The sequence below is a fragment of the Balaenoptera ricei genome, chromosome 14 (assembly GCF_028023285.1).
Source record: "Balaenoptera ricei isolate mBalRic1 chromosome 14, mBalRic1.hap2, whole genome shotgun sequence".
NCBI lineage: Eukaryota > Metazoa > Chordata > Mammalia > Artiodactyla > Balaenopteridae > Balaenoptera > Balaenoptera ricei.
This window is the reverse complement of record NC_082652.1, coordinates 40,840,227-40,860,591: the sequence shown is the minus strand read 5'-3', so window position 1 is coordinate 40,860,591 and position 20,365 is coordinate 40,840,227. Positions and strand designations below refer to the sequence as shown.

The 20,365-nt window shown below is 46.0% G+C and overlaps 1 protein-coding gene and 1 long non-coding RNA gene across 9 annotated transcripts in view; one reads left to right on the top strand and one right to left on the bottom strand.

Moving 5' to 3' along the window:
* Positions 1–2,314: 2,314 nt before the first annotated feature.
* LOC132348128 (uncharacterized) lies at positions 2,315–19,397 on the top strand. 3 transcript variants are annotated; one of them, XR_009497353.1, is made up of 4 exons: positions 2,315–2,598; positions 15,437–15,503; positions 17,009–17,089; positions 19,084–19,397. It is a non-coding gene; the product is annotated as an uncharacterized LOC132348128 (long non-coding RNA). The 3 variants fall into 3 exon arrangements; XR_009497354.1 differs by lacking the exon at positions 19,084–19,397 and adding an exon at positions 18,274–18,442; XR_009497352.1 differs by lacking the exon at positions 19,084–19,397 and adding an exon at positions 18,005–18,442.
* LAMA3 (laminin subunit alpha 3) overlaps positions 5,070–20,365 on the bottom strand; it is a 241,734-nt gene continuing 226,438 nt past the window's right edge. For 4 of the 6 annotated variants that reach the window (XM_059895307.1, XM_059895309.1, XM_059895310.1 and 1 more), the window contains 8 exons: positions 18,741–18,910; positions 14,567–14,750; positions 12,189–12,329; positions 9,846–10,005; positions 9,600–9,730; positions 7,706–7,820; positions 6,358–6,477; positions 5,070–5,599 (listed from right to left, as the gene is read on the bottom strand). In XM_059895307.1, the coding sequence (XP_059751290.1) occupies positions 5,454–5,599; positions 6,358–6,477; positions 7,706–7,820; positions 9,600–9,730; positions 9,846–10,005; positions 12,189–12,329; positions 14,567–14,750; positions 18,741–18,910 (1,167 nt within the window). In that variant the 3' untranslated portion in view covers positions 5,070–5,453. The remainder of the gene's footprint in view (positions 5,600–6,357; positions 6,478–7,705; positions 7,821–9,599; positions 9,731–9,845; positions 10,006–12,188; positions 12,330–14,566; positions 14,751–18,740; positions 18,911–20,365) is intronic. The other 2 variants (XM_059895308.1, XM_059895313.1) reach the window with 1 other exon arrangement.

The following is a 20,365-nucleotide window of genomic DNA, read 5'->3' as shown; positions in this document are numbered from 1 at the left end:
TGCCGCGGAGCAACTGGGCCCGTGAGCCACAACTACTGAGCCTGCGGGTCTGGAGCCTGTGCTCCGCAACGAGAGGCCGCGATAGTGAGAGGCCCGCGCACCGCAATGAAGAGTGGCTCCCGCTTGCCGCAACTACAGAGAGCCCTCGCGCAGAGGCGAAGACCCAACACAGGCAAAAATAAATAAATAAATTGATAAATTAAAAAAAAACAAAAACAAAAACTCTACCATTTAGTGGCTTAAAAAAAAAAAAACAACATAACTGCAAAGGGCACGTTCAGCACATTCTATGCTCTCCCTGTCACACACCTCCTGTTTCCACTTCCCCATGTTGAAGGCCTAACCCCCAATGTAACTGTATTTGGAAATATTGTCTTTATGGAGGTAATTATTAGGGTTAAATGAGGTCATAACAGTGGACCCCTGATCCAAGAGGATTAATCTCCTTATAAGAAGAGACACCAAAGGGCTCCCTGCCTTCCCCACCGTGTACACACACCAAGGAAGGGCCATGTGAAGACACAGCGAAAAGGTGACCAGGTACAAGCCAGGAAGAGCTCTCACCAGAAACCAAACAGGCCAGAACCTTGCTCTTGGAATTCTAGCCTCCAGAATTGCAAGAAAATAAATTTCTGTTGTTTAAGCCACCCAGTCTGTGGTGTTTTGTTATGGAAACTCTAGCTGATTAAGATAAAGGTTAAAGGCAGGAGACACTTGTCCAAGTTAGGGGACAAGAAATGGGACTGGAGTAAAGACAGTAGCCTGTTGAGCAGATGGGAGATGGTAACCTGTTTTCAGGAAGACCTGGACACAATGAGGTACCATCACCCCACTCGGGGTCAGTGCTTTCTCAGAGGCACCCCGGCTTTCATGCTTTTAGACATTTGAATTCCTCTCCTAGAGTAACTAAAGCCATAAGGAAGTACCAACTTTGGATACCTCTGCTCCATGTTTTACAGTGTTCTTAACAGTGGTAAAATTAACAATGATATTCTCCCAACATTTTTACATCTATCATCTCAGTTAACTCTCAGAGAAGACCTCTGAAGTAAAAGACTTAATTTTTTGTCCCTCAAACTTCTAGAATATTCGAAACCACATGACAAAAAGCTTGCATGCTTGAAATGCAACTGAAATGATAGGACCAAGGGAACGAGAAGTAGCTCAGAGCCAAGTGATTTCCAAGAGCAAAGGTTTTTCCTGAAGGTGGAGGTGGCTTTCCTGAGGGGCTTTGCTCTTATGGAGGGGAAGTAGGACGAGATGGATGACAAGGGAACAGTGGAGCAGGAGACAAATCCTTCTGGGGTCTGGCCTTGTCAGGAGCTATCACAGCAGCAGCTGGACTTTTTGGTCCAGGAAGCTGCCCTCAAGTCCCATGAGACGCTTTCTTCCCTGTCAGGGGCTTCTCCCTCACCAAGGACATTGCAAAAACATGACATTAAGGATCTCATTTTGTTGACAGCACTGCAGTTGCATGCTAGATAATGCAGTCACTTATTTTCCAGAATATAGACTTTATTTCTGAGGAAGCATATTTCCTGTAGGAATACTAAATTCCTACTGAGATTTGCCTTTGGAATGGACAACACACCAAGCTACATCACCAGACACCCAGCTCCATTATAACTGTCCAGGAATGCATGCTCCCTGAGTATGAAACGACTCGTTACTGATTAATTAGCAAAAGCCTTTTGAGCCAGGGGTGGTTTAATCAGTAAGTGTGTGCTGTGCTATCAGGTGCATTCATGAAGACTGAAAGTTCCAGCCTTTCCCCCCTGAAACTCCCACGTCTCATTTTATCAAGGACTCAAATGTAGAGCAAAATGAACCACACATTCAAAATTTATGGGAAATAAAACCTTCTGGCAATGGAAAGGTACACTTTACATTCTGGGGTCATAGAAGTCTTCATGAGCAAAGGAGAAAAAAAGCATTTTCAGTAAATAGTATTCATCATCTCAGGACCCTGCCCTTTACTCTGGGAGAATAATTGTTTCTCACTCTGAGAATGATTAACAGGGATATTCCAATTCTGTCTCTGCCTTCCATACAAAGGCATGCGGACATTATGCTAGAATTTTTATGCTGAGAAGTTATATTGTTTGGCAAATTAAGAAACTGGAAACATGACACACCTGTCACCTACCACCCCTGTTATTACCATAATCACTCATGTTAAGAAAAACGAGTTCCTGTTTTGGATTTCTACTGGGGGACAGGGTGATGGGAGGGATGGGTACTTGAGCTTTTGCCCTGGAAATTTTGCCTGAGCAAATCCTTAGGAACGTTTCAATCACAAAGAAAGCAAACTTACAAGCTGGATAAGGAAGAAGCTGCTACAGCTGAGGTTTGGCGGCTGCTCAGGGAGCACATTCCACTCTTCCGAGCCTCCGAGGAGTGCCTTGCTCCTTTCCAGAAGGACTGAACTGCTCCCTCCCTTAAGGCGTTTTGCGGAATCACCCATCAAAGCCCATCAGCTGCCCCTGCATTTCCAGGTGGTGTGCATTTGGCTCAGATGAGCCTGGAGCATGGTGGATCCCTGTGAGCTGACTTGATCCAAACACTGCTCCCTGTTTTGAAGACCATGAGCTGATCTTGGTGAGTTTATATTTAGTGATGTCAGGGGCTAAAGTCAGTTAAAAAAAGATTTGAATGTAAGGGGATAGAACCTTTTAGGAAGCAATTTGACAATAGCTAACAACAAAGATAAAAAGGTTCATGTATTTTGACTTAGTAGTTTTACTTCTAAGAATTTATCCTAAGAAAATAAGTAAGTTTACATTCCAGGACTTATTCACTCTGGTGTTGCTTATAATTGCAAAAATTTGAAACGACCCAGTTGCCTAATAATTGGAGGTTGGTTAAATATATTACAATAAATTCATCTGATGGAATGTTCCACAAAGACTTGGGAAACACCATATAGTTTTAAAAAACATAAAAAATAATATTTACAGTATAATTGTCATTTTGTAAGGAAATATACATGCATTTAGAATCGAATAACAGACATATAACCAAATTCAAATAGAATTCTGAGTGAGGAGATTATGGGTGATTTTATAATTTTTCTATAACCAATATTTATACCATTTGTATTCAATATCATAATGTTATTTGAAAATGGTTCCACTCATATGCTGGCTTTAAGTTCTCATTCCTGAGAGAGAATCTGGCCTTTCTGGGGCTAGCATGGACCCACCCAAAGTTGGAATTAGTAAAAAGAGAACTGGGGAGCTGGAAGAGAGGTCAGTGAATGTGGTGGGAATGGCAGAAGTTGGGGTTTGGGGTTCTTTGCAGGGCAGCACTGGGCAGGGTTGGTGGGAGAGAGAAAGGCGCTGACTCAGATTTCTCTGTGGGGAAGTGAGGTGACTTCCTTTCTGGGAGGATGGGAAGGTCGGCATGTCTTGCCCGGGGCCGCTGTCCTCTGACATGGGGTTATCATGAGTGTGGCAAAAACCCAACAGCCCTACATCCTGAGGAATGAGGTCAAGAGGTGAAGGAGGGAGCCCATGAAGGCACACGATTGCTCCATAGTCACTGGGTGCCCCTGAAGTGACTGTCACCTCGGGAGATGTGAGTTGATTTTCTCACAGTCCAGGCCCCACTCGCCTGAACCAGAATGACACCAACTGTGGAGACGTCATGAACAGGTCAAGGCCAACCACCGGTGATCCTGCTGACCCCTAAGGCTCTCACCCCAAGGTCAGTCCAATTTGTGACAGGCTGTGAGCCAGGAGGAAGATAATAGCGATGATATTTATATGCGCTTCCCGGTTTACACGTAATTCCCGTGATGGTCCAGGTGAGGGGCTGTACCATTCCTTTCAGAGAACAGACATTTACAGTCTGAGAAGAGCCAAGCTGAGGGCTCTGGGTCTCTAACTCCATCTGTGACACCCTCTGCTGCCTTATGGTGGCTGGGATTATATTCAGCAAATGCAGATGGACAGCTGCTCTTTCAGCTACCACAAAATGGAGGGAAGAGCAGTGGTATTAATGAAGACTTAACTGCCCCTTTAAAATGAATCCGAGAAGTACTAATGAATAACTTTGTAGATTCACTTAAGTCAACACCAGGAACCCAGAAGAGAGAATCAGCCATTTAGTGTAGACCTGCCAAAGGCAGGTGAAATGGATGTTCTTCACGCAGACTCAGCGTCTCGGTGGTCATCACCTGGTTGAATTTTCATTTGAAAATCAATGTTTTTGGAAAGCACATGACTTAAGGTCATGAAATTCAACCTCTGACCCAGCATAGCATCCTAAAGCCCACCAGCCAGCCTCTGTTGAATACCCCCTGTGATGGGGACCTTGCTACCTCTCCAGGAGAACGGTTCATGTTTGCATAGGTATGGCAGGTAGAAAGCATGCCCACGGGACTGCAGCGTGAGGGTCATAAAAGAGCACTGGCTTGAAGGGAACGTGCCTCAGTTTCAGAGGTGGAGGGCAGGTAGCTGTAAGGATACCACATAGGATTACTATATCTAAATCTTAGAATTGTTGTTTTAATCCTGATGAGCAAATACTATGTAGGAGATACCGAAGTGCTTGCATAGCCTTCTCTGTTAGTGAGAGTGGTGCTGGGTAATAATATTGGTCTAGTACATGGTTCATTATTTTGTAGATAAAACTAGATTCCTACTTCCCATTGACTTCTGTTAGCTTCTCATGCAAAGCTTTAATTATAGTATATACAGTACATCCATCTCAGCTCCTCTACGAGACAGTTTTTGCCCTCAAGGAATTGATAATCATAATCTAGACTTGGTTGGTAGCAGACTGTACGTGGGAAGCCAAGTGGAGTTACAGGTTCATTTATTCAGTTTGTTACTTACTATTTTATGAATAGTATGTGTCTCCCCGTTTGGATTGCATATTCCTTGACTGTAGATCCAACATTGAGCACACACAGTACCTCACCAGCATGTGCTTGGTAATTATTTGTAGAAAACTGCATTGTACGTAGCACATTGAACAGGTGCTGAAGAATTAATACAGTTAAAAATGACCAGCAAGCCAATCGTTTTATGTTAATAAAACATCATAATTTGAAGAGTACACTGCATTTATTTAAACCCATAAATTATAACATCTTAACACATGTAAAATTTTTGTATTTTTAAAGTGCTTTGAAAGATACTTATTTTTTTTAACAAGTGGAAAATAGTGTTCTTTAAAAGACATCAAACTTTTAGTGGAAAATGATATTACCAGAAGCATGTAAGGATTTGTTCATCCTCTTCAAGAAATGGGATTTTTATGTAAAATATATATGTAGCGCTGAATGCCAAAATGATGGGTATGTGTGGCTGGAATTAAAAATGAGATTTGCTAATAAACCCATTGGGATGGTGTCTTAAGTCAAGAACGACCCTGAGAGGGGAGAGGGAGGGGCGTTGGGTAATCAATGCTTCCCGAGGTGAACTTCCTTGCCTTGTGATAGGTTTGTGTTAGTGGCCAGGACAGCCATTCAGACTGACAGTCCCCCGAACTTCTGCGGCTTCAGTGACAGGGACAGGAATGTGGTTGACTTGAATATTCTTCAGGCAGCCAAAAAAGGATTTCCACGTGGGAAGCTTCAGGGTTTTCAAATGAGCTGCAAGACAAAAGGAGAGGCATTTGACGGCTCATTCATACTGTCAAGTGAACGCACTCCGTTAAGAAACGGTCTTATTAGAGCTAAAGGGACCCGGGCTCTCAGTCCTCTCCTGCTTTAAGCAGGCACCCAGCACACCCCCTTGCTGTGAAAGGTCAGCCACAAGGCTACTCTGCACGTCCTTCAGAGGAGGAGATTCCACAGCCCTAACCAATAGATAATGACTCTGAACTCTAGTGCTTTTCATGGGTCATGGAAGACCCATAAAATTAACCACCAGACCATTTGGAGGCACATGAAACAATGAAGGCTGACAAGGCTCTTTCCAGGCAAAATTCCAGTCTTGAACTTGACTCCATCTCACCCTGCCTGATTCCCCCATTCTGGCTCCACAAAGCTTAATTAAGTCACCAAAACTAAGTGCCTGGAGGGGAGAGACCAGTTTCTCAGGCCCTTTTCTGATTCTTTGTGATATCAGGCTTCTAGGTTCATGCAGCCTCTTAGGAGAGGCTTATAAACGATAGGCTTGGGACAAGAGAAAGCGGCAGCCACGTGGCCTGGGCTGCTGGGAAACGTTCTGTGGCTGGCCGTCGGGTTTCCCCACAAGCTGGAGAAAGAGTCTCACTGTCTACACGGTCCAGCCAACGGCTGCCCTGCTGATAACCCAACAAATGTGATGCCCCCACCCACGGGTTAAGATGGAGATGTTAAGAGTTGACGTGGGACAACACGGGTGTAGAAGTCAGCACAGGGGTTACCTGGGACACCTCCAATGTGCAGGTGCTCCTGCGTGCGGGCAGTGGGGACGGGGTGCCGTCCAGCGGTGGAACTATAGTCTGCGTCCAGTTTCAGGTGCAGGATGTGCTGTTTTATGGTGACTGCAGGGAAAGAAAGCAGGTCAGGTCTATCACCTGAGAGCCCTGCCCACTGTATAGTGTCTACACCGTGCACCATCATCGGCTTCTTTCTCACTCACTCCTGTTGGACCCGAGGGAGCGCGGCTTGCAGGAATTCCACCAACCTAAACACAAATTCAACGAATTTCTCCCCACCAGGTGCTGTTTAGGTGCTTCCACATATATTACAGAATCTAATCCTTAAAATGAATCTGTGAGGAAGATATCATCGCTCTCGTTTCTCAGATAAGAGACTGTGACCCTCAGTCATTGAGGAGATTGGCAACATGGCTTGGTTAGAAATTAAACAAGTTGGGATTCAAGCCCTGGTTTCCTGTCTCCAGAGGCCAGTGCTTATTTCACATGATCTCTGGTTCTTTCCAAGAAGACACTGACTGACTGCTGAAAACGGACTCCAAAGACAGGGGCTTTTGACCCTCCAAATAAAACTCCTCCGGTGTCAACAATCTTAACCAACTGCAATGCAGTTAGCTTTCAAATTAGCCAGGAAGAGGCTACTTTTAACAAAAGATATTTTAGCCAATACAGGTTAATGTATCTCCAAACTTATATGCTCAAGTTATTCATAAAATAGCAGATTCGACTTGAGAGGTTATGCCTGTTCCCCGTCAAGTGGTTTGTCTAAATCGTTGGCATTAATATTAAATGTTGTTGAAAAAAATAACCCAACAATGAACTTTACCGATAGTAAGAGCAAACATTTACTGAGCACTTAGTACATATTGGACCCTGCTAAGCACTTCACACGCATTATCCCATTAATTTTCACAACCCTGGGAAGTGTACACTATTTTTACCTCCATTGTACAGATGAGAAAACTGAAGATAAAGAGAAATTAAGTAGCTTGCCCAAGGTCTCACAGGGCTGGAACTGAGACCTGACCTCTGTTCTCTTTGACTTCAGAGCCAAAATCTCAATCACAATGTTATGCTACCTTGAAAACAAACATAGCTTATCAGTTTGCTGGGTTCCAAAAAAAACTCAGTGTGTTATGGAGAACTGGAGCCATGAATTATATAAATACAACTGGAGTTGAGAATAGACATGTTCCCAGCACCTTAACCTGGTGGGCTGACCCTGGTCAGACGCTAATGGATGGATGAACTGAGGGAGCGTTTGGGATGTTCGAGTCCAGATGGAAAGGGAGACTGTTTCAGTCTGTGAACAATAGGCTACTGGACGTCATACCTGTCACTGAGTGCCACTGTCCGTCACACAGAGATTGCTTTGGTGTGACCGATGTCAGGATCTCACCTGCCTCACTGCTCACAGAGGCCGTGACCTGGAACACACATGCATTTCCCTATTTCCTTCAGAAAGGCAGGCGGAGCCCACTTCCTGCCATCTTCCCTTCCCAGCCCTTGCACCCTGACCGCCCAGGAGCACTTGAAATATGGGTACACCCTCCTGCACCAAGTGACCATAAAGGGACTAAGGCTTTGCAAGAATCTCTCTGTTGCACCCCTTTCCAGGCAAGCGAGCTGCAAACCCAGGGCCTGGCCTGAAGGTACTGCCAAAGGTAAGGAGCCTTTCCCACTGACTCCCTACCCCGGTCCCATCAGGCCCGACTCAAAGGTTACTGATTGGCATCGAAGATCTGCCTTAGTTATTAGCATGTGACAGTAGCTCTGTTTAGGAGGATGTGTACAATTTGGGAGGCAAAAACGTTGGCTGAGGCCTACACCCGGCTGCAAGGAGCAGCCAATTATAATAATTCCATGAACGCAGGACTTAAAGAGGGTTCTCGTCCAAGGAATTCAGCAAGCTGACTGACTGAGTTTGCACTGGGCACGTGTCAGGGGTCAGGCACTCAACGTGCTGTTGTGCAGAATCCCGCATTCCCACTTTGGGCCAGGATTCTCCAGGGCCTGAATCAAGGTCAATGAAATGAGAGGACTAAAATAAGCATGTTGATAAATAATTTACATCTAATTTGCATGTAAGCAGACAGTGCAGCCTTTTCTCAGGCAATTTTCAAGCTAAACAGTGTCACGGCTGTTAGGAAGGTTATCAGGTCTTGATTTCGTTTTGGGGGGGTTATTTCCTATCCAGAAGCTCTCACCAAAGATGCTCCCCAACCCCTCCCCTGAAAAGCCAGCTTTGTCTGAACCACCGTTAAGCGTAGTTCCTTGCTTCTCGGGCCCGCAAGAGGCCTGCTCAGACTAAAAGCTGTAACTTAAATAAAAAGTGTCCAAGAGTTTTGACTACTGTATTTTATTCTGAGAGTTTTCCCTCACATTCAATAAACTGGAAGGATGAAGGTAAAAGAAAATGCTATATTATCAATCGTTGCTTTAAGGCCTTAACTAAGAGAGGCTTCCTGGAAGGATTTGGTTTGAAAGAGATTGTTTTGAAAAGGAAAGAGATTAAAAGTGGGTGGTGAACATAAGGTATTGAGTAGGCCTGTGAGCAATGGGAAAGACGGAGCAGCAAAAGCACATGGCTGAAGAAGGAAGCCGTGAAAAGCTAAAGGAAGGCTGGGTGGAGACCCTGTGGCCAACTTGGCTGCAGGGACCAGAAGGGCTTGGTGAGCTGTGTAGAGAGGATAAGGGGAATCTGAAACTGACCCAGCAGATGCGGGGCATGGGCATGGGTGTGACATGGTGTAGATGGCTGGTGAGAAAATCCATCCCATGAATTCTGGTGCTGCCCTTATGAATAAAAGTAGAGGTGTGACAAGGGTGAAGGGGAGGTGAGAAAAATGAACATTTATTGAGTATATGGCAGCTTCTCTTCTCTTGACAAAAGCCCTTAAATATAAGCCTCATTCTCCACATTTTAAAGATAAAGAAATTGAGTCTGAGAGAGGTTAGGTAACTTCCCGAGGGCCCTATAAATAAGTGGTGGAGCTGGAATTCAGCCCAGCTTGTTTGAATTTGCCCAATTTTAAAGATGAAGAACAGAAAACATGATGACCAAATTACTTAAGGAAAAGGGTAAGTTAGCCCTGAAGTCAGGCCTCTTAAATACAAGATTGGATTCTACTCTCTACCATAACTCCACCTACCATGGTCTCCAGAAGTGGAATCTGGTTCTAATATAAATTCACACACCCTTCCCATGTCATCCGACAGCTACACACCTTTCCTGACTCCATATAAACACATAAGTGCTCCCCGGGTTGACTTCCGATGTGAATTAGAATTCCAGTGAGACTTCTCGGGCGAATGCTGAAAACAAGCTTAAATTCTGGCCCCAAAAGCACGGAGTTAGCTTTCAAAACAAAAATAAACAAATAATAGTTTAAACATCATAATTCCAAAAAAAGGATAAGAGTTCTTCAGAATCAAAGCTATAAAGATATAAAGTCTTCCAAACTGCTCCTTACCTAGGATGACATGACCTCCTTCTTGAGAAAAATAGATGCCTTTCTCCAAAGAGCCATCCAAGCAGGGAGACACCCCAAAGCTTGCAGAAGCGGTGTCCAGGGGTTTCAAATCCAACTGAAAGTTCCTCAGGCACCCCACAAAGCTGTTTTGGGGGAGGGTCTGCAACCAAGCAGAAGCGAAAGCAAACTGTATTTCCCACAACTCCCAGAAATCCATGCTCAGCCAAGGTTAAGGGCAGGGGCAGGTGTCCCAAAAAGGAGGAAGGAGGGGGATTCATCCATCCTGCTTCCAAGAGTCAGGTGGGCTTGACTGTCTCCATTTTGGCTCCCTCCACGGTGCCAAAAAACCCAGATACCAGGTGCTTGGTGGGTGGTCGAAGTTTGAAGGTGCCACCAAACCAAGGGCAGGGGCAGGGGCAGTGGAGATGGCTACCTAGCGTGGAAACAAGAATACAGAGGGTGACTTGACCCTGGGCCACAGTCAGAGCTGCAACAGGGGAAATTTCCACCTTGCTGTTCACAGATCTCACCGTCTCTTTGCAGGTACAAAATACTTCTTAGGGTTTCATGAGCCCATGTGATAGCTTAATGCAGGGCTGCTGGCTGAAAAAAGAGGCCCAAAACATTCCTAAAATAATGAAGTGTAAAAAAGCTCCCCACACTGTTGGGCCCAGTGCACCATCAACAAATCACAAATGCCACAGGGTTAAGATCAGACACAGGGTGCAGGATCAGGGGGCTTGTGTGAAGCCCCCATGGCTGCCTAAAGCTGGCCTGAAACAAGGGTTCCTCACCTGGGGCTCAGGGATGAGCTTCTGGGGTTCTCTGATCCCTTAAATTATATACCAGATGTCTGTGTATTTTCCTGGAGAAAGGGGCTATAACTTTCATGAAATTCTCAAAAAAGTTAATAAATCACTGAATAAAATCCCTCTACTGTCTTATGGAGTAAATGCCTTTAGGACTGTGGAATCCTACACGACGGATGCAAGACATGATAATTTTAAGGGAATCTAGTGGTATTATAGATGCATGTGGTGTCAGCGTCAACAACAAAGTACTGATTGGGCCCCCTATGAAATGTTAGTTTCTTCAGATTTGCCATCATGTATAACAAAGAGTCTGTATCTGACACCACGCCCAGGCTCTCCACTTCAGGCCATAACCTAACACGGAATCACCAAAGACTGGCTGTATGTTTTGGTATTTGGAGGCAGCCACTGGTTGATTGGATGTTGCCCACCCTTTGAAAGGCTATGGAGGAGGGTATTCCAGTGGTTTGCACCCTCAGGTTGAAGGAAGGCTGCGAATAGGACCTTGCTTGTAAAGGATGTTGTAAATGGGGTGCTACTGATTGTCTCAGATTTTAGGATGTTGAGTGTGATTTACCAGAGTCAAAAGAGCACCCAAATTGTGCCCCTGAATCACTACCCCATCCTGTGATTTCTCTGAGAGGGAAAAAGGTACAGAGGTTGCAGAAAAGCAAACATTGAGTATCCTCTTTAGCAATTATTAATATGTTATATATGTATTAGATACCATAATACATATACTATATTATGTTATATATTATTTATGATACATATATAAAAGTTATTATATACAACAAAGTAAAACAGTACTTTGACTTGCTGGGGCTTTGGCCCAAACCACAGTGCAGAACTCAAGTGGGCCAGGCTGAGCCCTGTGGAGACACCAAGGTCAAGGCCAGGTTAGCCTGACCCCCTAGAATCCACGCTGGCAGAAGTGACCTGCTTTGATTACGTCCATTTCTGGCTCAGATTTGAGTCTCGGCCCTTCCCCCGAGCTGCTAGCACACATCACACCAGAATGGGCACCAGTGGAGTGGGAAGGGGCAGGAGGGGCTCAGCGCCTGGCAGCACATTTGGAGGAGGACAGTTCCTGGGCCGGAGCTGTTGACGGGCCATCTTCACTTTGTGGGCAAAAAAGGCAAATCTGGGAGAAGAGTGACGGGGGCGTTCAGCCACCCCAAGTAATCAGGTGCAGTGAGCACTCTGGCCACGTGGAGAAGACAGGGGGAGGGCACCCACAGAACGCCACCCTGGGGCCACAGCCCCATCGGAGCCTTTGAACCTGACAAATCCTGGTACGCACCCCCCTTCCTTCTTGGGGACAGACAGACTTGTGACTTTCTCCTTAGCCCAAATTTTCCCCAAGTTTGGTTCTTGAGATAATTTTATTTTAGTCACCAAATAACATTAAAATACAGATTCAGTTATTAAAATAATTTAAAGTATTTTGATATCCTTGAATATATGGTATAACTATAAAGCTTATAGGGTGACGTGTTCTTATCTGTGGCTCTGAAGCATAACTATTTACCTTTGGTTTCCCTGATGGAGACGATCCCAGGTAAACGGGTGCTCTGAGGCTGACGGTGGAATTTCCGGGCAAACTTCCCTCCCGGGCCCTCAGACCATCCACAACCAAGCGCCCCCTTTCTCCATCTTGCCCAAATGCCACCTTAAGGATAAAGAAAATAAGTTAATCGTATTCTTACCTTTGACAACAGGCATTGTAGTTTATTAGTGGTCACAGGAAATTTTTTTTTTAAGTTTTTCTGTCCCTTCAAGTAGCTTTGAAAAATCAGAGAGTTTTCCCCATAGTATTGTCACCATCATCATCATCATTTTGTGAGATTATGTCAGATATTAAACAGAGTGAGCTTAAAACATGAACTAAAAAAAAGATTTCTCAAAAGTGAACAAAAATATATAAGTGCCTGGAAACTTATACAAAAGCTAAATAACTGAAGAACCAAAGGATCATAAATGAACATACATCCATGCAACAGAGAGGAAGGAAGGGAGTGTGCAGAGCTGAGACGGGAGAAGGTCACATGCTCCTCTGAGCAGGGGTCCTGGAGCAACGGGCCAATGGCTACTCCTCTTCCAACAAGAGGATCAAGCATTTTAAACTCTTTGCTAGAAGTCAGGATCCCTGGGCTCTGGTGTGAACTCTGCCACCTCATGGCTACGAGACTATTCACTGATGACTCCCCAGTGTAGATGTCCAGCTGTGACCTCTGGCCTCGACTGTCTACTGACACCTGGGCTTGAATGTCTGATAGGCAGCTCAACCGCAGGATGTTGACAACAGAGTTCCCATTCTTGCCCAGCAACACCCACCTCCTGCCCATCTTCTCCCTCTCAGCAAAGATTCCACTATTGACCCAATCACTGGCCCAAAATCACAGGACTTGATGTTGACTCCTCTCTTTCCATCAGCCAACCCTCTTGGCTCTGCCTTTAGAACACATCCTGGGTGGTCTACTCTCTCCCCCTCTACCTCAGCCTCTTGAACCAAAGGCAATAGCATCCATCTGGTCTACTTACTTCTATTTTTACTCCCTTTTAGACACTTTAGCTAAAGAGGGTTTTGAAAATATCTATCTGTTTGTGTAACGCTCCTTTTTTAGCTTCTCTAAATGCTTCTCTAACGCTCTCTAAAAGCTTCAGAGAGACTCAGAATAAAATCCCAAATCCTCACCTTGGCCTTCAATGCTTAATGACCTGGGCCTGCCTCACTCTTTTTTTATTTATTTAATTTATTTATTTATTTTTGGCTGCGTTGGGTCTTCGTTGCTGTGCATGGGCTTTCTCTAGTTGTGGCGAGTGGGGGCTACTCTTGATTGCAGTGCACTGGCTTCTCATTGCGGTGGCTTCTCTTGTTGCAGAGCATGGGCTCTAGGCGTATGAGCTTCAGTAGTGGTGGCTCGCGGGCTCTAGAACACAGTCTCAGTAGTTGTGGTGCACGGGCTTAGTTGCTCCACAGCATGTGGGATCTTCCTGGACCAGGGCTCGAACCCGTGTCCCCTGCATTGGCAGGTAGATTCTTAACCACTGTGCCACCAGGGAAGTCCCCCTGCCTCACTCTTGAATCCCACTTCTTATCCTTTCTGTTCTGTTCATTCAGCTAATTCCTAACTTAGGGTCTTTGTACTTGCTGTTCCTTCTGCCTGGAAATCCTTCCTATAACTTTATATGATTGTCATCTTTTGGAGGAGGCCTTCTTTTACTGCCCTATTTGAAACAGTCTCCCTACTCGGCCACTTCCTTACCTTGCTTTAGTGTTTTCTCAAAGCAGTAGCTGACATTATATTGGGGATTTTTTTGTTTATGTGCTCCAGGATGGCAGCTTATTACACATTTGTTGAATGACTGAGTGAATGTAACTTGTCAAGTCACTTAAGTTTTCTGAGTTCAAATTCCCTCGTCAGAAAAAAAAATACATAGGTCCCTTCTCGCCTTAAACTGTATTTCTTTAACCCTGGGATGCCTTCAGGCAAGAGCTGAGATGCTAGGGATGTGGGTGCTTACACCTGGGCTACAGAGAAGGCATTCCAGACTCACAGGGGACCTGGAGACTGGAAACTGTCCTGAAGGAGAGAAATGGTCCAGGGAGCAAAGGGTGGGAATAGGCAAGGGGAGTGGTGCAGCCCAGGGAGGTGCATGGGGGGTTGGGGGTGGCGGGTAAAGAAGCAGGGAGGAAAGCCCGTCTTGGCATTTAGGATGACATCCACACATGGCACGTGCAGGAGTCTCTGGGGCTGAGGTGCTGGGGCGCTCGGTGCCTCTGACCACATGAGCTCTCCCAGTGCTTGTGCCCTCTTGCCGGGAAGAACGCTGAGACTCCCGTCTTCAGCTACTCGGCAGTGAACTTGGCCCCAGCGGAGGTTCTAGGGCAGCCCCAGCTCTCACCGTGTGCCACTTCCCGTCACTGCACTTCTCTTTGCTTTTGAGCTTCAGTTGTTTCCCTCCTGCTCCCAGTGCAAAGACCAGACGTCCTTTCGAAAGGTAAAGAGCCATAAAGGAGTTCTTAGTGCCTGTGTAAAACACGAGCCCTCTGGACGCCGTTGTCTGCAAGTCCACGGCAAACTGTGACCTGTGGGGAAAAGAAAGCAAAAGGCAAAGAAGGAAAATAAGAGGTTTTTAGTGTTTCTTCAAATCTCCAAAGCTGGGAGAGACAGTGAGAAGCAAAACCCTACAACCTCATTATTTAAATGAATAAACTAAGGCACTGATTGATTAAACGACCTGTCTCTTTGGGAATTTTTAAAAGCCATTGTATTTCAACTGGTAAAAGTTTTGTTGTATAATTTCCTTACCATATTGGGAAATAAGAGGAAGTTTTATGACAAACTCAGCTAGTGGCATTAAGTCCCAGCACATGGCAAGAAGGAAGATGCCTTACTTTAAAAAAAAAAAATCTACATTTTAGAAAATTATGGTAAAAATATACCAAACATAAAGTTTACCATCTTAACCATTTTTAAGAGTCCAGTTCAGTAGTGTTAAGTACCTTCACATTGTTGTGCAGCCAATCTCTGGAACTCTTTTCACCTTGCAAAACTGAAACTCTCTACACATGAAACAACAACTCTGCATTCTCTCCTCCCCCCAGCGCCTGGTAACCACCATTCTGCTTTCTGTCTCTATCAATTTAACTATTCTAGGTGCTTCATAGAAGTGGAATCACACAGTGTTTGTCTTTTTGCAACTGGCTTATTTCACCGAGCAGCCTTGATTGTTAAACCCAGTGAATATGCTTTCTACTTTGTATACATGCAGGGAGAGGAAAGTTGTGAGGGGAAGTCGGGGGACAACTTGAATAACAAGGATTTGATTTAAGCATCAGGTAAGCATTTTCTTCCCGTAAGACATATTTAACACAGTGGCACAGAAGTCCAGATCCACCTACCCTTCTCCCACCTACCCTTAACGTTTCTCGGACCTTAATACCTCGTCTATGGTGGAACAGGAATTAAGCAAGCATCATGCAGTAAAAGCAGAGAGTGAAAGTTAATATTCCTTTGCATGATGGTTACATATCATAGGTACGTGTGGTTAAGCAAGCTTTACTTTCTATGCAAACTCACATCCATCCATCCATCCATCCATCCATTTATTCGTTCATTCAACAAATATTTAATGAATGGGTCATATGTACAAGGCACCATGGTGGGTACTGGGAACGCAGTGATGGATGGTTCATTCTTTGAGTGGTTTGTGGTGTGTAGGTGCCCTGAGGGGGTGCCTAAAAGTGTACTGGGAAAAGGTAATGGGAGATATGGGTGTCAATAGGCTATCATCAGGGACTTCCCTGGTGGTCCAGTGGTTAAGACGCTGCGCTACCACTGCAGGGGGCATGGGTTCCATCCCTGGTTGGGGAACTAAGTTTCCACGTGCCATGTAGCGCAGCCAAAAAAAGAAAAAAAAAAAAAACGGCGGTCATCACCCATTCCTTGTGGTTTGTGTCCAAGTGCACACCAGACTGAGGGCAGGAACGGGGTCTATCCTGCTTAAAGCTGTATACCCAGTGCATGATACACAGGAGGCCCTCAAGAAATAGTTACTGAATTGAATTAAATGGCAAATGGAAAATGCTGGCAAATGGAAAATGCGGAGGCAGAATCAGGAAGTGGAAGAAATAATTACACTGTTACATCTCTTTGCTTTTTAATACTGTGAGGCTGAGCAAACACGGACATGCACTTTCATTCTTCAGATCTGCAAGTTTCCTTGAGGGTATAGTTCTTCAGAATGCAAAAGAAATCTATATTTGTGAAATTAAACCAACCCAATGGTGACACGGCTCAGTATTTCTCTTGGCGTAGCTGTGTATTAGTGCGGAGGTTTGGAGAACGAGGGTTAGCCAATTTAAGGAGGATAGCAGAACTTGCTACAGAATGAATGTACTTTACGTATGTGGGCTTGGTTATTAGACTTGACATTTGCTTTCCAGAATTATTTCTTCAAGCAATTTTCTTTCAGAAAAGACTAACTGACTAACACCCAAAAATGACATCAGTAGCTTTAAATCCTGGCATATGACACTATAGCTATGAGTCTTTATTGCTGGAGGATAGGAGGGAAAGGCAGAGAGCAAAGTAGCATTTTTATACATTCACCAAGAGGTTAAAATAGTGGTACAGGGTTTTACAGGAGAGGCCAAAAGTTTCCAGAATAGAAACCAGAATGAGAATAATAGAATAGTCCAAATCCTGCAACATCCTGAAAATATACTCTGATTGCTACAATACTGGGGACTAAAATAATTTTTAAATTATATTTACTAAGGATTATTTTTTTCCCGCTTTCCTTTAAGAATGTTACTTTTTCCATTTATTATATATAATTCAGTGTTGGACAGGAAGATGCTGGGGTCGAATCATCAGAAGAAGCCGGATAACTCACCACAGTGAATGTGCTGAGAGAGAAGATGTAAGAAAGGGGCCACGGAGGGAGAGGGAGGGCAGAGGCAGGGGGGCCGGGGGGTGGGGAGGCCGGGAAGAGGACAGCGTGGGCAGCATCTGCAGGGAGACTGTTGTCATTATGGTCAGCTTGACCAACAGAGCAGTGATGCGGAGTGGAACAGCCCCGGGAGGGGCTGAGAGGGTCACCGCTTCTGCCATCTGTCTGTCTCCAACTAGCACAGTTTTGGCAAATCAGGGATCCCCCGAATTTCCATGGGTCTACTGGAGTTGCCAGCAGCTGGCCGAGGGTCTCCTTTAGAACTCGGCCCCTCCCGTTTCCGGCCTTCACACCTGCCTGTGAATCACGCACTTGCTTACTGAGCGTGCCTCCAAGGGCCAGCTCCTTACAAGCAATGACCTCTCCTCCCTGCAAGGGAAACATTATCAACCCCACTTAACTGATGAGGAAATTGAGGTTCGAAGAGGTGTAGCAATTTGCAAAAACATGCGAGTCAGGCACAATTATGCCAAGTTTATGGAGAGGAAGCTGAGGCTTAGAAAAGTTGAACAGCAGCCTGCGGCGGCCGTAGAGCTGCCACTCAGAGTTCCCTTCAGGAGACCCTGCGGCGGGGGCATGGTGGCCTGGCAGCCCGCAGCTGCCACGCTCTCAGAACCAGAGTGGCACACAGGTGACCCCCAGCCAAGCACCGAGCTCAGCGGCAGAACTAGAGCCGGGCCATCGTGCCCAACACTGGACTCTGCTACGGGGTGATCTTTGCTTGTGATGCCCACCGGCCTGCCTGAGTCCCTTGGAGCTTCCCTGCTGTCTGACGCTCGTCCCACCCATGCCTGCCTTCCCCTCTCCTTTCACAGGCCTCAGGCCTGTGTCTCAGCTGAAGGCTCTCCTTGCCAGCTTCTGCTCTCCCCCTTTTATTCTGCACAGGAATAATAACTCTCTTGCACATCTGATCCCATCTTGACCTCTGCATCCCCAGGACCTGAACTGGCCTGTGGCCTGAGGTCACGCAGCCAGCAAGTGGCTGAGTGGGTGGATTGAAAGCCAAGGTCTTAAAGCCAGGTCTTTTGGACCCCTGGGCCACTCTGCCTCTGTAGAGAAGTCGTAAAGGAATTTTGGGCACCTTTTTTATTTATGTCTCCTTCGAATCACATGAAAATGACAAGCCTTGTTTTCCTACTTTTTTTTTCTGACAGAATTAATATCTCTGCTCATTCCCTCCTCCCCAAAAGAGATGCAACTTGTTAGCACAAAAAATCCAAATGTATTCTCTAAAAATGATGGATCTGGCACCGAGTCTTCCTAAAAGAATGATATTCCTCTAACTGTAGAATGCAGGAGAAGAAAGGTGATTTATCATAGAAATAAACAGCACTTTTGGAAAGAAATATCAGCCTTATTTTTAGAACACCGTCAATTCTAAACCAGAGCCGAGCTGATTGTTTCAGCCTCTGAGCAGCACGTGTCACGGGTGCCTCCCAGTTGCGGGGAGGAAGCAGGCTCGGGCCACCAGGCTCTGTGTCTCAGGTAGGCCGGCACCCCTTCTCGCAAACGTGGTAGTGCCCCCTTCATTGGTGGCAGGTGCCTGCTGTCGTGCCGGCTAGCCTGCCCTAGGGTAGAATCAGATTCTGAGCTGGCTTGGGGCAGGAAAATGAAATAATACCTGGGTTTCAGCAACTCCTGGGGAAGCATGAATAGCAAGTGGCTGGTGGGACTGTCCCCAAACCTGAGGGCTCCGCGGCTGGCCTGGGCCTCTGGAAGTGGTGGGCAAGACTGGGCGTCTCCCCTCACCTTCAAGCTCCTTGGGGAGGCGGCTGGTGTGTCATGCAGTGGCTGTGTGGGAGAGGAACAAAAAAATCAGGACAGCTGATTATCAGGGGGAAGAGTTGGAAAATGCCTGTCTTGCTAAGTGCCTTGCTCAGTTTTGACTTTTGATCCTAAGAGCTGAATTCAATAGAGATGAATTCATCCTTGGGGAGGATGCATGTTATTCCCATCCTACACAGGTCTGCTATACGTGGGACCAATGGGTACCCAGAACACCTCTCCTCCGCGGAGCTTCGGAAGAAGCACAGTGTCCCTCCAGAGGGCCAGCAGATGGCCAGCAGCACTGAGGCCCACACAGCCAGCCAGTGGACCTGGAGCTGCCAATCTGCCATCTCCCCTTCCAGGCCATTCACTTGGGCTTTAGCAGCAGGGCCGTGAAAGAACCCAGAGAACAGGAGGGGACCACAGCCTGACCCCACTTTCCTCAGAGTTGACCCCCACACAGAAGTCTGTCCTGACCTGGATGCTTTCAACTTTTTAACAGGAATGAGTTTTAATGCAGAAAAACAAGCATAATAAACATCAAATGAGACTAGAAAAAACAAGCATAATAAACATCAAATGAGACTAGAAAAAACAAGCATAATAAACATCAAATGAGACTAGAAAAGTTGTTGGAAGGAACTGAGACTCTCCAGCCCTTCCCCCTCTTTTCTCTGCTGCAAAGCCCAGATTTTGATGAGGGGTCCACAGTCCCTCCCATGGGGCTCAGGGCTCAGTGGGGCTCTCCATTCATGGAAGCCAGTGATGGGAATTCTCCCTGCTGGGGATTGGTTCAGGAACGAGCATGTGACACCCTCCTGGCCAATGAGCCTTAAGAGGTGGTCAGCGGGCTTCCCTGGTGGTGCAGTGGTTGAGAATCTGCCTGCCAACGCAGGGGACACGGGTTCGAGCCCTGGTCTGGGAAGATCCCACATGCCGCGGAGCAACTAGGCCCGTGAGCCACAACTACTGAGCCTGCGCATCTGGAGCCTGTGCTCCACAACAAGAGAGGCCGCGATAGTGAGAAGCCCGCGCACCGCGATGAAGAGTGGCCCCCACTTGCCACAACTAGAGAAAGCCCTTACACAGAAACGAAGACCCGACACAGCCAAAAATAAATACAAAAATAAATAAATAAAATAAATTAAAAAAAAAAAAAAAAAAAAAAAGAGGTGGTCAGGGGGCGGGGCCTCTGAGAAACGTTTCCTTCCAGAGGAGAGAGAAAGCCACAGATCTGTGCTTCTGGTGAGGAAACGTCCTGTCCGTAGCCCCGAACTGTGTGGGATGGAGCCAGGATGGCTGTGGGGAAGCAGAGACCAGTCCCGCGGGCCAGGCCTGCAGCACACCCATCCTCAAGCTGTCCCTTAATGTGACACTATAGATCCCCACAGAGGGTTAAGCCCTAGCAGCTGAAGTCTTCCTAACAGATTCAGATTCCTTCAGGATCAGGTTTTCCAACCTGACCAGATTCCTGGATAG